At 36.0% G+C, this 17,500-nt stretch overlaps 1 protein-coding gene across 12 annotated transcripts in view; it reads left to right on the forward strand.

The window, feature by feature from the left end:
- TCF12 (transcription factor 12) overlaps window positions 1–17,500 on the forward strand; it is a 370,574-nt gene that overhangs the window by 287,114 nt on the left and 65,960 nt on the right. Inside the window, exon 1 of one of the 12 annotated variants that reach the window (XM_017513798.2) lies at window positions 13,511–14,117. The exons of 8 other annotated variants lie outside the window; for them this stretch is intronic. In XM_017513798.2, coding sequence (XP_017369287.1) covers window positions 14,049–14,117 — 69 coding nt within the window. In that variant the 5' untranslated portion in view covers window positions 13,511–14,048. Of the gene's footprint in view, window positions 1–13,510; window positions 14,118–17,500 lie in introns of those variants that run through there. 3 more of the 12 variants (XM_017513797.2, XM_017513794.2, XM_017513795.2) reach the window with 3 other exon arrangements.

Below are 17,500 nucleotides of genomic sequence, written 5' to 3' on the forward strand. Positions count from 1 at the left end.
CTCCAATCGCCAGCCAAAGGGCACCCGGACCGGTGTATTTTGTACGGAGAACCGCGGCTCTGGGGCGCCGACAAAGCAGCGGTGCCGGCCGGCACAGCCGCACTGGCCGAAACAGCCGCGCTGGCGACCGTGGAGCTCCTCCGCCCAGGAATTTCCTAGTCTGTGGGCCATAAAAACGCCGGCGTCCACTCACCCTCTGCTCTTTCACTGGGAACTGCAATCCTGAGCTGTTCCTAAACAGCCATCTTGGATCGTCCCCCTCAACTTATATCTTTGTAATAGCCTGTATTTCCACTCTTCCTCAATGCATTAGATCAGGGTATATAGTAAATATATTTGATTTTGTGGGCCAGTTGTCTCTGGTGCAGCTCCCGAACTTTGCTCTTGTAGCACGAGAGCCACCCACAAATGATACATAACACATGGGCATGGCTATATTCCAGTAAAACTTCACTTAAGAAAGTAGATGTTGGGCCACATTTGACCCACAAACCAAAGTTTCCCAAGCTGCACTAGATTCAAAGAAAACAAGTATATGTCTAAAGTATATACCTTCTTCATAAATGTAGTTCCAGTGAAAAACAGACCTAAAGAGTTAAAAATAAAATTAAAGACTTCTTAGGCCTGTTCCTTGGTTTTATTAAGATCCATTATTGAGGCCGGGCGCGGTGGCTCAAGCCTGTAATCCCAGCACTTTGGGAGGCTGAGGCGGGCAGATCATGAGGTCAAGAGATTGAGACCATCCTGGCCAACATGGTGAAACCCCATCTCTATTTATAATTAAAAAAAAAAAAAAATCCATTATCAATATTTTTTTTTGTTTTTTTGAGATGGAGCCTCACGCTTTTGCCCAGGCTAGAGTACAGTGGCACAGTCTTGACTCATAGCAACGTCCACTTCCTGGGTTCAAGCTATTTTCCTGCCTTAGCCTCCTGAGTAGCTGTGATTACAGGTGCGTGCCACCTTGCCCAGCTAATCTTTGTATTTTTAGTAGAGATGGGTTTCACTTTGTTGGCCAGGCTGATCTTGAACTTCTGACCTCAAGTGATCTGCCTATGTCGGCCTCCCAAAGTTCTGGGATTACAGGAGTGAACCACCACACCCAGCCTCATTACCTGTGTTCTTTAGTCCCTTTATGATTTTCTTAAGTCCCTGGGTTTATTGTATTGACAAACACTTTCCAGGATCATTATTTGCCCTATTCTAAAATATATCTAACTAGGATAATGGTAAGGCCCCAATTTATAAAGTGGGTGCTACAGTGTTGTTACTCTTCTAGGGTTTAAGTGTCATATTAGTTAATAATATGCAGGACATCAAAAGCAGCCTGTGAATAGATATATTAATAAATGGTTATATGAAACAATTAGACTTAAATTCCAGTCGTTTGTATTTAAATAGTTTGACTTTGATATAAATAATCCTAATAAAATTTTTAACTTAGATATATTTGTTCCAATCACCATCTTTTTTCCTGGTCCAACTCTCTTATAGAACCTAAAGCTGGCCCATGTGCCCAGCAGCTTGGGAGGCCAAGATGGGAGGAGCGCTTGAGCCTAGAAGTTCAAGACCGGCCTAGGCAATGTAACAAGACCCTGTCTCTACCAAAAAAAAAAAAAAACATTAGCTGTGCATGGTGGTGTGTGCCTGTAGTACTAGCTACTCACTCAGGAGGCCAGGGTTGGAAGGATGACTTAAACCTCAGAGATTCAAGTTGTAGTGAGCTGTGATCGCACCCCTACTCTCCATCCTGGGTGACAGAATGAGATCCTGTCTCCAAAAAACAAAAAAAACCCAGAAGAACCTAAAGTTAAAGATAGTTGCTAGCAGCAGCTTGGGAATCGGTTCCAACCAAAGTATGACTGTGAAACAGATTCTTTTGAATCGTGTGACATGTTTCTGGTCTAAACATAAAACCTTCATACAAAAATTAAGAATAGCTTCTATCCCTATAAAATTCATTTTTTCAATGTTAATCTCCATGAATTTAAGTAAATTTTATATGGTTCTTATGTAGTTCCCTTTTTTGCTCTTAGGAGGCTAGTATTAATAATAAATAGGCTGAGTGTGGTGGCTCACACCTGTAATCCCAGCACTTGGAAAGGCTGAGGCGGGTGGATTGCTTAAGATTAGGAGTTCAAGACTGGCCTGACCAACATGGTGAAACCCCGTCTATACTGAAAATACAAAAATTAGCTGGGCCTGGCTCGGCATGCCTGTAATCCCAGCTACTTGGGAGGCTGAGGCAGAAGAATCACTTGAACCTGGGAGGAGGAGGTTGCAGTGAGCCAAGATCAAGATTGCACTATTACACTCCAGTCTGGACAATAAGATCGAAACTTCATGTCAGAAACAACAACCATGACAAAAATAATAAGAACTAAGAAAACTAAAAGTTGTCTGACTTGAGCTTGTTAATTTTATAAACAGTCATATTCATCATTATTGAAAATCATGGTTTTCAGTATCTTTTCCAGTATTACAAAAGACAAAAATCAGTAACTTAAATGAGAATTAGAAAAATTATTTGCTACTAGTATGGGCTCCATCTAGTAGATCCCCAGTGAGGAGAATATAAATCCCTTCTGTCAAAATCAGTAAATATACTAAGTCCTTATTGTGAATTAAAAACTGTTTTACACTTTAGGAATTTAAATGTGAATAAAACATGGACCCTGCCTTCAAGATTCCTATAGTCAAAAGATAACTTTGTCCGTTGGGGGAAAAAAACTTTTTTTTTTTTTTTTGAGGCAGAGTCTCACTCTGATGCCCAGGCTAGAGTGCGGTGGTATGATGTTGGCTCACTGCACTTCCACTTCCTGGGCTCAAATGATCCTCCCACCTCAGCCTTCCAAGTAGCTGGAACTACAGGCAAGTGCCACCACAACCGGCTAATTTTTGTATTTTTTGTAAAGACAGGGTTTCACCATGTTGTCCAGGCGGTTCTCAAATTCCTGGACTCAAGAGATCCACCTACCTTGGCCTCCCTAAGTGCTGGGATTACAGGCGTGAGCCACTGTGCCCAGCCTGGAAAGAAAGAACTTAAAAAAAAAAATGTTTTTGAAACAGGGTTTCAGTCTGTGGCCCAGGCTGGAGTACAGTGGTGCCATCATAGCTCACTGTGGCCTCAAACTCCTGCGCTCAAGCAGAGAGGCAATCCTCCTACCTCAGCCTCCTGAGTAACTGGGAATACACATGCTACTACACCCAGCTACATTTTGTTTATTGTAGAGAAGAGGTTTTGCTGTGTTGCCAGGGTTGGTCTTAAATTCCTGGCCTCAAGTGATCCTCCCATCTCAGCCTCCCAAAATGCTGGAGTTACAGACATGAGTCACTGTGTGCAGCCCAAAATGTTTTTTGTTGCATAATTGTTGTTCTCCAGACATATGATGTATTCAGGAAATGCTTTTTTAATTAAAGGGATAAAAATAAGGACTACGAGGCCATTATTTTGTGTGTCTATAGTAGGAGACATCACCATTAATGACTTCCTGCTCTAAGGTATACTTTTTAACTTCCTTCTCCTCTGATTGTTCAAACCTTCAATAATGTTAACTGGCTTTCTTTGTATAAGGAACTGAATTATTTGCCCAATTTCTCCCATCAATTATGCAGTTAACTCCTAGTTACCAAAATAAGAGTATTTACCAAAAACAAAACAAAAAGCAGGAAAATCACAGGTAATTCAGCCATCAGCATTAATTCTACATTGTTTTAGGATGACCTAATATAAAAATATAGGGCCATGATACTCACGTGGCAGAAAAGTATGGAAAACCACAATACAGGAAATCTTCTAAAGAAAATGGTTTCTTTGACATAAATGTGAAACAGAGATAGTCTTATATAATATTTCTCTTACTGCAGTTGTCTTTAAGAACTTAACCATTTGTCCTCACCTACATTGCTATCATCTTTGTCTAAACCACTTTTATCTCTCTCTTTCTTTCTTTTTTTGTTTTTTTTTTTTTTGTTGTTGTTGTTGTTTTGAGGCAGAGTCTCCTTTTGTCACCAGGTGCTAGGCTGGAGTGCAGTGGCACGATCACAGCTTACTGCAACCTCCACCTCTCCCGGATTCAAGTAATTCTCCTGCCTCAGCCTACAGAGTAGCTGGGACTACAGGCGCACACCACCACACCCAGCTAATTTTTGTATTTTTGGTAGAGATGGAGTTTCACCATGTTGGCCAGGATGGTTTCGTTCTCTTGAGCTCGTGATCTGTCTGCCTCGGCCTCCCAAAGTGCTGGGATTACAGGCATGAGCCACCGCGTCTGGCCATCTCTTACATTATGGCAACAGCTTTCTTTACAACTGGTCTCCCCGTTTTCTTTTTCTTTTTCTTTTTTAATACAGGAAGATCCTTTTAAAATCTAAGTCAGATCATATACTCTTCTGCTTAAAATCCTCTAGTAGCTACTCTTATTGTAAAATCAGCATCTTTAAAAATGGCTTACAAGATCCCTGCTACCTCTCAGACTTCGTCTTAATGCTACTCTACTCCTCCCTCACTTCACTCTAGCTATACTGTCCTTTTTACTGCTTCTTAAATATGTCAGGCACACTCCCACCCCAGGGCGTTTGCATTTACATTTCTCTCTCATGGAACACACTTTCCCTAGTACCCAAATGGCTAGTTTCCTCTTTGATTGCATATCACTGTGTCAATGAAGATCTTTTGTGACCGTCCTATATAAAATGACAGCATACCCTAGTATCTCCTCACTCTTTTCCTGATTTTTCTCTGTAGTACTTCATACCATTTGATATGCCCTAATTTATTTATCCTTTATCTGTATTACCCAGGAACAACATGATAAAGTAGGAATTTTATTTATGTTGTTTATTGCATCTGCAGCACAGAGGTGCACAACAGATACTTAATAACTCTTTGTTGAATAAATGAACAAAGTCAAATGAATTGCAGTACAGCCATACCTCTTCTTTCTGGACCATGCTCAGCTGACTCAGAAAAGATATAAACTACATACTAGATAATCTAAGTTATCTTCAGGAGATAACTACATAACTGTATGTTTTAACTCACTATATTATAAAACATATAACATAGTTTGTAAACACTTTTTGGGGAGGAAAAGAGAAAACTCCGGTTTCTCATAAGAAACGTAAAAATCTTTCAGCGGCAAAGAACACTGTAGTTATTTCTTTTTACATGGAGAGTGTGCCCCTAATACATTAGAACTAGGAAGTTATGCATTTGTGTTCCAGTGTGAGGTCTTAGCATTAGAAGATGGTATTCTTAAATTCATATAATCTTTATTCCCATTTTAACAACAGTAACACAGTTTGAACCTTTTATGTAAAAGAACAACCATTTCAGTCTGAAATTACCAATGTTATGCCAAGGAAGTGTCCTCAAGATCACGCACCTATAAAGTTACTCTAGTGTTGCCACCCATTTTTAACCCTTTACTCTCTTACTTTATCCTTTGCACTTTCCAACCTACATATTCATTACAGCCACATTTGTTTATAACAATAGTCTCGTTTACTGTTCTACTAATTTCTCCAGCAAAAGGAGCAAAAAACCAAGTCATAGATGGGCACTACATCTTTATTACAGAATAGTGCAGGAGCCTCACCCCACTTACTTAAGATGAGCTCCCATATTGACTCCTTAACTCTGTGTTTCTTGCTAAAATTATAACAAAGCCATCTCTGGAGAGGATTATGTACTATTTGAAGGGCGTAGCCACAAACGTTTTATTTTCCAGATGATGCTATATTAAACCTAGAATATCTGACTTGTAGCACGTTATTGAGAAACCAAGATTGTTTTTGAGTAAATTAAACAATGACAAAGTTAGGTGAGAGTTGTTACCTATTGGTAAGATGATACTGCATTTCTTTATTTTGTTTTACCATTTTGTTCTAGGTACTATATATCTTTTAAGAAAGATAGTAGGGCCGGGAGCAGGGAGCAGTGGCTCACGCTTCTAATCCCAGCAGTTTGGGAGGCTGTGGTGGGAGGATTCCTTGAGCCCAGGAGTTCAAGACCAGGCTGGGCAACAAAGTGAGACCTTGTATCAGTTATACTTAAAAAATAAAATAAAAAGAAAGATGATAGTTTTAAATGAACATATTACTAGGCAATGGAGTTACATATCTAGCCTCTTAGATAATTCATTTCCTGGCATAAATGTTATTAGAATACAAAGCATTTGGACTCCTATCTTAGAATTGAGAAGTTGTAATTATGTTTTTAGATTCCTTTCTTGGTTCAGCCTTTCATGTGAGGTTTTAGATATTTAATTATGCCTCTTGCAGATATGATTACAAAAATACAATATAAGGCTCGGCATGGTGGCTCACGCCTGTAATCCCTACACTTTGGGAGGCTAACACTGGCAGATCGCTTGAGGCCAGGAGTCAAAAGACCAATGCCAACATGGCAAAATCCTGTCTCTACTAAAAATACAAAACCTAGCCAGGTATGGTAGCGTACACCTGTAATTCCATCTACTCTGGGGGCTTAGGCACAAGAATCGTTTGAGCCCGGGAGATGGAGGTTGCAATGAGCCAAGATTGCACCAGTGCATTCCAGGCTGAGCAACAAAGCAAGACTTCGCCATAAAAAAAAGAGAGAGAGAAATAGGTGTGGACACCAGGCATCATCTGTGCCAGTGGGTCACAACTTGAATCTTGAATCTTGAATACAAGAAGATCCAAAATATAGCAGAAACACCTAACAAATTCTGTGAATTCTGTAGTTTACTGAAATAAAATGGCAACCTAACATTAGATTTCTTTCACTGGAATTATTTCAGCTCAGCACAGCAATGCTTCATTGACCTTTTAACCTGAAGTTCCTGAGCTACAGTTACATGGCTTTGAGTTTTCTTTTTTGTTTTTGTTCATTTGTCGTCCTTGTTGTTGTTGTCGTTTTTCTAGAGACAGGTTCTTTCTCTGTCACCCTCACTAGAGTACAGTGGCACAACCATAGCTCACTGCAGCATGAACTCCTGGGCTGAAGTGATCCTCCCACCTCAGTCTCCCAAGTAGCTGGGATTTCAGGCACACACAACCACACCCAGCGAATTTTCAAACTTTTTGTAGAGATAGAGGCTTGCCATGTTGCCCAGGCTCATCTCAAACTCCTGGGTTCAAGGGATCTGCCCACTTCAGCCTCCCAGAGTGGTAGGTACAGGCATGAGTCACCATATCCAGCCTTAACTTTTCTTTTTAAGAGAGAAAAATAGTCATCATAATGGAATTTTAAAAAAGAGTCTGGGAGACAAAAATCTTTCAAAATAGGAATTCAGAGTTTTGGGGTGGAATACATAATAAAATGTTTTATTAGTGGTGAAATGGCTAGAAAGTCTTTGGCCTAGTTTAATGCCTGAATTTTACAGAAATGGAAAATTAGGCTCAGGAAGAGCCAACGACCTACCCTAAGCTCTCATGCCTCTTGAGAGGCAGAACTGAAACCTGGATTGCTATCTCCTGACTCCCAGTTTAGTGCTCTTTTGCGTTGTAAGATATAATTCCACAGTGTTCTGGGACCTGAGTAGCCCATCTTGTATTACATAGAATATTAATGAATGATAGGGAGAATACTTCTGCCTTACTGGATACACATGTACTATAGCTACATAGAACAAGTAGCTTAACAAGTTTCATCCAAGTTTTATATCTGTCTGTTTAGGAACACTTGTCATTGTTAGGAATAGTGAAGCATACCAAATACTGGTCAAACAGTGCTTGTTTTGCTTTGTTCTTTGTGGAAAATGTACTGACGCCATCTCCCATCTTTTTCCCTGATGATTTTATTCTTCTTAGATGTGTTTTCAAAGTGAAATATTGTTTGGCTTTTGTTGAGAATGGTCACCAGAATTTAGTAATAAGAAACCATGCTTAAAAGATAGGTCTTTCCATAAATTCAAGATCTATATGATTTCTTCTTCTAGTGAATATAGCAAAAATTAGCTTTGCTTTTATACTTTATCACAAATGTGAAGTAGGATGTTTTGACAGACTCAATATTTAAGTATTTAGAGGTAGGAAGTGTTAACATTTTGCTACCACTAGCAAGAATTTTTCTGAAACAAAACTGTAGATTAGGGACCAAAAATGACTTCGTGTATAAGTTTTTTACAGCTTTGGATTACAGATTCTTGAAATGGTTCTGGGCTAAGATGCAGATATTACTTCTGGTCTTTTTAAAAATAAATTTAAAATAGAATAGAATATCTTGGTGCTGGTCATAAATTGAAAGGATCTGACGTTTTCCAGCTCAGAAGAAAAAAAAATGCACAGGCCAAAAGAAAAAAACAAAAAAACCAGTGACACTTCCTTCAAGGGACAGATAATCTGACCCAAGACATCATGTTCACAGAAATTATTTACCTTTACAGATGATTTTAAATCATAACTTTGTTTGCCTACAGTTTTGTTTCGTTGTTAGATTGCCTAACAAGTTAATAGCGCAAAGTCTGTGTCAGTCTTGAAAGCTCTTCTGAGGTGCTGGTTTATTGAGAAATTTAAAAACCTGGGGGTCATCCTCATAGTTTTTTTAATGTGTGCATACACACACCATTAGGCAGTCCTGTGATTATAGAGCCATCTGCAGGAAAATTATCAAGTTGCAACATAGTTAATGATTCTCTTACTGTGTTATTTCAAGTGGTAAATGAGAAGTGACAAACTGCAATTCACATGGGGAAGGACAGAGGAAAGAAAGGGATAGCCAAGAGATGCAGGGGCAGGGGAACCCCCCCCCTCTTTAATTTTTCAAAGAAAACTGCTTTGTCATCATGAGTCTGTGATCAAAAGAAACATGCAATTTGCTTCAGATTTTGCATATTCTCAGTAATTACATAGTTCTGTCTCATTTGAAGGGTTATCAAATGATTGCCTTTTAGAAGCTTTGTATGATCTGTCAGTTCTGTTCATGTTGATGTCGGAGGGATACTATTTATTCACCTCAGAAAAAGATTTATTTGCTTTCTCCTCCAGGAGGTATGGCTGTTTTTACTTATCTTCATTATAGTCATATCGTTGTCAAAAGGAAATTAATTGTTCTTTTGCCTTAAAAATGCAGTTTACAGAGGTTCTTGTTTCTATCGGCTATATAGATAGGTGTTTTCTATTTTGTTGATCATTAAGCATTTCTGAAACTCAATTTAGACATGAGATATTTGTAAAGAAACAGTAAGACACCTGATATTCTATATCTGAGACAGATGCTATTTTATGAATTTTAGCATATGTCTATACTGTGTTGAGAAGCGTATGTTTATGTGTGTTGATATCCAAATAAATTATTTACCAGTGCTCAGGCTAATCTTTAATGTCCACTGGTTATTGGTTTGGTTAAGATTTTGGTATTCACAATTAAGGCTTAATTGGAACAGTTTTTTCATGGAGTGTCACTTGAGTAAAGATCACAAAATCAAGTCTTTGATTTTTAAGATTTTCATACAGTGGAAAGATAGTAATTAGAAGCCTTTTTACGGATAGACTGGGTATCAGCAAGATGGGAGTGATTGTTGAATTAGAAAGTGCACTATTGATTTTAGATCAATAACACTATTAACTTTAAATAATATGCATTGAATGCTAGTGGATTGATTTGAAAAGGATGCATTATTTCACTGGAGTTTTATATCCTTGATTTCTTTCTTGCAGAAGTAAATTTTCTAAAATGTGAGGATATTAGAAAAACAACTTTCTGAACATTTAGGAATGACTTTACTTACAAAGTAGTATATACTAGAAGAAAAGTCTGCAATATAATGTTCATTTATAAAACCTGGAATTTTGATGTCTGACTTAGTTAGCCTTGCTAACTGAAATACTTCATATTTACGAGACAGCATTCATTCACACGTCATCTCTTTACAAGATAAATAAGGGAGAAGAAGCATTGGGGAAGGTTACTTGGCTTTGAATTTGTCCAGTTATAGATTCTCTCACTTACTATCCTCTTAAATCTATCCTCACCCCTACCTCCCTTGCAGCCAGTAATTTATTATTTACTGAGTTCATCCTTTAGGAAAGTGTAGAGTTCATTTGTGGAGTTATTCATGTGTCAGCTTTTAAATTTGGCTCCGTTTATTGCTCTGAATGTCTGTTTTCCAAGATTTGATTCACTTAGAAATAATGTTGAAACTTTTCATAAGGAATCTCATGAGTGGGTTTTAGGTTTACTTTTCCAGCCAGATCTTCTGGCTTTTGGGACAGTGGAATGTTGCCTGTTTGTTTTAGAAGAATATACAGTAAAATTAACCACTAACTGGCCTATGTTAACTAATTCCAAAAACATAATTCACTTCAAATAAAAATTTTCTTTTAAAAACTATTTGGAATTTAATGTAGCCTTTTGAAACATTCTTGCTCAAGGATCATTTAAAAATAACTGTAGCTGTTATAGTGATCCAAATATCAGGATAAAAATTAGCTAATAAAATCCATACAAATGGCTCTCCAAGGAAGATCTATTTCCCAATCAACAGAAAAGTAAGATGGAAGAGGGAAATTTTGCATGGAAGCCTGGAATTTAAACTGACGTTTCCAAAGAGCTCTTACTTGGTAGACTTTTTGAAAACATCTTTTTCTAAATCATCAGTAAAGAAGTAACTTGCTTAGGCAAAGCACATTATGGGTTTTTTTTTTTTGCCTGGTTTGGGTCTGTGCTTAATGATTACTGGAATAGCAACAAACATAACATCCTGATAACATTTGGGAGGAAAAGGCATATTTGAAAATTGGTGAAATGCAATAACCTTTAAACCAGGAATCACCAGTTTGCTAATAAAATATGTATGACTCCAAGATATGTATTATTTCAGGTTCCTCTGGCATTTTCATTAATCATTTTGCCAGTGTGTATAATAATTCCTATTTTGCTGTAAAACTTGGTGATTTTTTATATTGTTGAACTAGGTGACATGAATATTGAGTCAGATCACATAATCTTAGAATTACACGTAAGTGATTATGTAGAATTGTAGGTGGAAACAATTCAGGATAAAAAGTACATGACAGTTCAGAACTCCTGTGCAGACTGCACGCCTGTCTGAAATCAGATTTAAAAATTGGCCCTGTCTCCAGCTGACTCATTTTGTCATACTGAGTCACAGGATTAACCCTTGACATGTTCCTTTAAAAAAAAAAAAAAGCAAAGATTAAACAACTGCATTGACTAAAGCAGTACTTGATCCGTCTATATGCATTTTTTTCCTGTAATGTGATTCTCCTTAGGAAAAGAAATTGTGCTACAGCTGTTGCATAGATTAATTTTTAAAAATTTGGGGAGCAGAGAAAAAAGATTTTACTATAAAAGGTGATTTATAATTGCAATCAAGCAAATGACCATCTACATCAAACAGTTGTAGTTTTTGGGGGCATACTTCAAGAAAAATGGTATACTGGAGCAACAAACTTAAAAGACTTTTACATAGTATTCAAGTAGCATATGGAGACATTTTATTTAGATTCACCAGTTTTCTTAATGATTTTACTGTTTTTGAAGAATGAGTTTTTAATATCATATAGATACAGGCATGGGTTGTTTTTTTTTTTTTTTTAATGTCTTTATATCTACCCTTAATTTAGGCAGTAGTGTATACCAAGTGACTATGGTATATATTGGCAGGGGAGGTATTACCTACACATGTACAAGTTTTATATTTATGTTTTTGAGAGGAATAATGAAAAGTAGAAGCAAAAGCTTTTAATTAGTTACTCAACTCTCTTTAGAAATTATGTTTCATATTCAGGTTTCATGTTTAACAGTAAATCTTACCTAGGTGTTTAATAAACTTATTTTATTAGGTTGGTGCAAAAGTAATGGCGTTTTTTTGTTTTTGTTTTCATTAAAGAAGCTTGATTCGTTTTGGCTTTTACACTGAATTTCTTTTTTATCTGAATGTATGTTTATTCTCTTTAGATTATCATATAATTGCCTCTAAAATAAAAACTAGTGTTAAAATATTAAAATTTTCATTGTGCTTTAATAACCAAGGTTGTTTAGTTGGATTTACACTATGCTGTTTGTTTTATCAGACAGCATAGTACCCTCTGTTTTTTGCCAGGCATCAGAGAAATGGGCTTAACTGTCATAGATGGATGTTATTTAACCAATATAGAAAAAATTTCTCAGATTGGAGCAATGATTATAAAAATGTTGAGGCTCTTCTTTCTATTCCTCCTCAATTTCTATTGAAAAGTAAGTTTTATTATTAATGATGAATAAAGGAAATTTTGTATTCGATTTTGTTTGATTTTCCTTTTTTTCTGTTTTGAGAATAGTTGATCTGTCAGTAGAGAAAGACTGTGTATAAAAGACTAAAATTTACTTGAATGGTTTTAAGGCATGCTATTGTTAATTGTAAATCAAAGCTTTATACACAGTTCTCCAAGGATTGAAATGGGTCTTTGTGGTCTCTCAGGAGGGAGGAAGTTACAAACCACTCTGCAGACTGGCAGTTTAATAGTCTGCTGTACAGCGATGTTCTTTTGCAGCTGCTGCTTAGCCTTTTCTATATCTGGAGAATGTGGGGAGGTTTCATTGTTGTTCCAATACTATCAGCTTTTAAAACATTGTGAAGTTAGTTGGTCTTATTGTCTGATTTAGTTTTAGTACTATAATTTGATCAGTATGTTAATAAAAATGGGGTTTTGGGGGAAAAGGAGGTCCTTTATAGTATATTCCTAGAATATTTCATAGAGGTTTTCTGCTTCATGAAAGGTACCTTTAAAAAAAGTGGCATGCCCCCTTTTGCAGCTTGTGAGCTCTGCTCTGATTAATACAATCTCTTTAGAACCTACAAGTCACAGAGAGAAGAGATAGTACAAAGAGGTTTTGATGAAGGGAAATGAGACAAAAAGGGAAAGTTGCTATTCTGTTTTTCCAGGTTATAATTACAGAAAAGAACGATGGGAAAACAAGTAAATAACAAAATGTGTCTGTGTGAGAGACATGTGTTTTTGTAGACAGCTTTTAAAACCTTTTGACTTCAAAGTATGACTTAGAAATATCTGTAAGACATTTATTCTCACACTGATTATTTTTCCTTTCTGAGAAATGTGAGCATTAACATAAAAATATGAATATACAAAGTGTTAAGAACAATAATAAACTTGGAGCAAAGACTTCTATTCTAGGAAACTAGTTTATTCTTTCATACTTTATATGAAGAAAAATAAACATTTTTGTGGATTTTTTTTAAGAACAGTTCTATTGTAAGGCATTATAAACTTGTAACTGGTGTATGAGAAAATCAAGGAGCTTTATAACTGAAAATCTGTATTATTAAATGTTTCCATTTTAAAAACAGGTAATTTATTTTCACGATAATCTGTCTGATTTTTGGACTAAACTTTTTAATAAAATGTGTTCCTTTCAATTTTCCTCAATACAATTGTTGTAACTTAAAGTACGTTTTGTTCTAGTTAGTTAAGAGGTACTTAGACGATGGTCTCCTTTCTCCAGGAAGTGATTTTTTTATACAAGGCTTAACTGTTTAGATCCTTCTTATTACACATGATTCAGTGTTTCCAATTCCTGATTACTTGATCATGTGTTTATCAAAGTTGAAACAACTTTAGACCATGCCAGATGGTAACACTGGAGGTGTAACAAGCTAGGTTTCTCTGCCACGAGTGCTCTAATTTAGCTAAAACTAAAAACAGATTAACTGAAAATCTGTCACTGCCTTCCTTTGTGTGTGTATACATATATATATGACAAAATTAAAATTTCTTGGGTTATTTTTATTCAGGACGTTTCTCTTTATTTAGCACTTACAAATGACTTGTATTTTTTTAATACCTCAGATTTTGTCTTATTGGTTGGTATCCTCCACCAATGCAAGGACTTGATGGAAATTGAAAGAGGTTACTTACAGCATAAACCCTCCCTCTGTGCTCTGTGAGTTGGTTCAGCCCTATTTTGCATAAGTTCCTTTTGAGTAGATCCATGTGTGGATGCATAGTACTGAAGACTTACTCTCTTTGCCTGTGTGGATGTATGTCTTGGAGAGAAGCTGTGTGCATTAGCTACAAATAGTAACATTTTCAAAATCAACATGTATTGTGCTTATCCTGTCCCTGGAATGGGCAGCAATTCTTTGATGTATTACTACAATGGGAAAACGGTAAGCCTTTTTCTTTGTTCATATAGCTTCTAACTGACTTGTTTAATGGAAAGCTGTGTGGATTAATTGCTTTTTACTAAAACCCGTGAAGTTTTGTCTTTTCCTTTTCTGTAATGTATTAGATTGTAGATTTCTTTTCTTTTCCTTTTTTTTTTTTGAGACAGAGTGTTGCTCTGTCGCCCAGGATGGAGTGCAGTGGCACGATCTTGGCTCACTGCAACCTCTGCCTTGCGGATTCGAGTGATTCTCCTGCCTCAGCCTCCCTAGTAGCTGGGGTTACAGGCACCCGGCACAATGCCCGGCTAATTTTTGTATTTTTAATAGAGACAGGGTTTCACCGTGTTGGCCAGGCTGGTCTTGAACTCTGGACCTCAGGTGATCCACCCACCTCAGCCTCCCAAAGTGCTGAGGTTACAGGCATGAGCCACTGCACCAGGCCTAGATTGTACATTTCTTTAAAAGTGGTACCAGTAAAGTCCTATGTGCCACATAGCTACTCAGTAGTTGTTGGTTTTTGTTTTATTTTTAAGATAGTGTAGAAAATAAACTTGAATTTGTGAGTTATTAGTCTGATATCTTTACTAGCGATGAGCTTGAAAGTACATTTGTTTTTATGTTTTTGTATATTGTAAACAAATCTTTATATAAAATACGTATATACACACATATGTATTGAGAATTATTTGTTGCTTTGTAGATGGAAGGAAAAGATGAAAGTCATCTAGGATATTCATAAAAATAACAAGTATGAAGCTCTGGTAATGATTAGGGAAGCAGTAAGCTAGTAAGGACCGTATTTCCTGTTTGGAGTTTCAGGTCCAGAGCCTGAGTTTTCTGGGATACCATCTGTTTCCAATCAAACTAGAATTCTGACCTTGTGTGGATTCATGAAATAAATCACTATTTTTTAAAAGAATGCATTAATACATTTTCCAAAGAATGCACTGTACTTCTGGTTGATTTATAGGAAGCACATGACTAAGTGTTTTAAAATAAATGCTTTTCTGTATTGCTAAACAAGAATTCTATTCTTTAATTACCAGTATTAATTACTTTGTTTCTACAAAAAAAAAAATCTGTAAGCCAGAGAATTCTATGTATTCTAAAAAGAGAGTAAACTCTGAAAGATTTAGTGGAAGCTATCTTTGTAAGATACTTGATAAATATTATTAAAATGTACACTAATGAATAAGTGTTGGTTTATGTCAGAAATTCAATATTTTCGTTCTAAATTTTTCGAAAATAGTTTTTCCCTCAGTTGTCTTATGAAAATGTTAATGTTTTAAGTTACAGAGAAAATTCAGCTTTTTTTTTTTTTTTTTCAAATAGGCTTAAAATTAGACATGTTTGTCTCTTCCCTTTTTATCACTTGTAAATGTTTTAAAGTAGCCTATGGCTACAACTAGGGTACTGAGAACTAATAAAAGCTCGTTTTCATTCACTGACTGCTTTAGTAAGGACTCTGTGGACTGGGCCAGTGTTTAGTTATGAACTTTTTAGTAAGCTTTCAAAAAAGATAATAAGCAAGCCAAAATATCTTTAAACTCAGTAAAAAGTATATGTTCAAGCTGCCCATATAAGCAGAGCTTTGGATAATGTCAGAGGTAGATTTAGATGGATGAGTGAAATTATTTAATCTTTATATAATTTTCTTGCCTGCTGTCTTTCAAATGTGAAAATAATTTTCTTTTGTGTCTGATTTTAAGTAAAACAGTCTGAAGATGGTATGTGGGTGGGGGTGTGCATGTATAAGTTCAGTAAAATTAATTGTGTAGGACCCTGAAACAGAATAACTCAAAGTGTGTTTAGATTTTATTCTTTCGAAAGCACAGATTATTACATTTCTCTTTGTTCTACATTGGGAGGGGGGTGGAGGGAGCTTTGATGGTGGTATTTCCAGTCTTATGGTGGATGGCATAGCTGATATAGTAGAGTAGTATAGCCTGGAAAAATTGATAGCCTGTGGCTAATACAGGTCAAAGGCGACTTACGTTCTGGAAAAATATATGAAGAGATGATAGGTTGTCTTAAGTCCTCCACATCATAAGACCCTGAACTTGTATGATTTTTATTTTTACCCACCTCTAGTTTTTAAAATTATTCACTAGTAATTAGAAATCATTAGCAACATTATTATTTTGTGATGACTTCAGTTTTCTTCAATAAGAAAATCCAAGATTATATAAATGTATCATTTTAGTGTATATTGGGAAATATCTACCTGTCATTGCGTCAAAGTGAAACTAGCACTTTCATTAACATTTTAGACTCTAAGTGAAATAAACTTCTTCACTTAAGTTATGGAATTTTAATGTATTTCTTGTGGTGAACAGGTTAAATTTAAACTCTTTAATCTCATTTTATAGATTTATTTAAAAACGATAGAACAAGTTAATATTTAAGAATGCTAATAGGTTCACATTGATTCATTTTTAACATCTCATTACAGGTTTTATGAGAGAGTGACAAACCCTAAGTGGTCCTGGTCTTAAACAGAAAGCTTTCTTTCCCTTTTTTCCAGTTTTTATTTTTTAGTTTTCGAGTTAATTCCATATGTTTAAGGGTATTTCTAATCTTTTAATAAAACTCAACTGACTCTAGGAAAAGACCAAAGAACTTTTCAAATATTGTATTACCTAAAAGTATATGGCCAGTATTGTATTGTCAGTTATTTAACAGACTTGGGCATATAGATGTAGAAAAGAAAAGCCAAAAATGTGAACGTTATTTTTCCTACTGCTTAAAAAAAGAAGGGGCTAATGTTTTGTATTATATGTAATTTTTGTGTAGCTGTATTCTGTATCATGTTGTAAGGTAATTAAAAACTATTCTGCACCTTATACTGTTTTGTGATTTAAAAAATAGGAGAGAATAATGGATTTCTGAGATTCCTTCTTTATAAAGAACTCTGCCTGCATTGTTTTCTCATTGATTTAAATAAATTTTGTTCTGTACGCAGAAATTCGGAAAAGTCTTGAGAGCAAAGGAAAGAAAAGTTTTGGGGCAAAAAGGATTCCCGTGTCTTTTTTACCTTTAAGATTGTGGAATGCCGTCCTCAATTTTTCTGCTTAGCCTCCATTTTTATTGGTTTTGGACTAAAGATGCTACAAAGTATTCCAGGTATAAAAATTGTCACACAAACAGACATGATGGCCTTTTCATTGTATGTGGAAATTATTTTAATCTTTTGAAAACAATACAGAAATCCAAGTTGTAAAACTCAAGCTAGAAACACGTTTTGAATATTAAGATTCTTTGAATGGAATCTGGAAAAAAGAGAAAGAAACTAATGTGACTCTAAGGCCTGTTCTGTGCCAGGAACTGTGCTGGGACCTTTATTTATCTCATTTAATTTTCACAACCACTCTGTCATTTAGCTGTTA

The sequence above is a fragment of the Cebus imitator genome, unplaced genomic scaffold (genome assembly GCF_001604975.1).
Source record: "Cebus imitator isolate Cc_AM_T3 unplaced genomic scaffold, Cebus_imitator-1.0 Scaffold501, whole genome shotgun sequence".
Taxonomy (NCBI): domain Eukaryota; kingdom Metazoa; phylum Chordata; class Mammalia; order Primates; family Cebidae; genus Cebus; species Cebus imitator.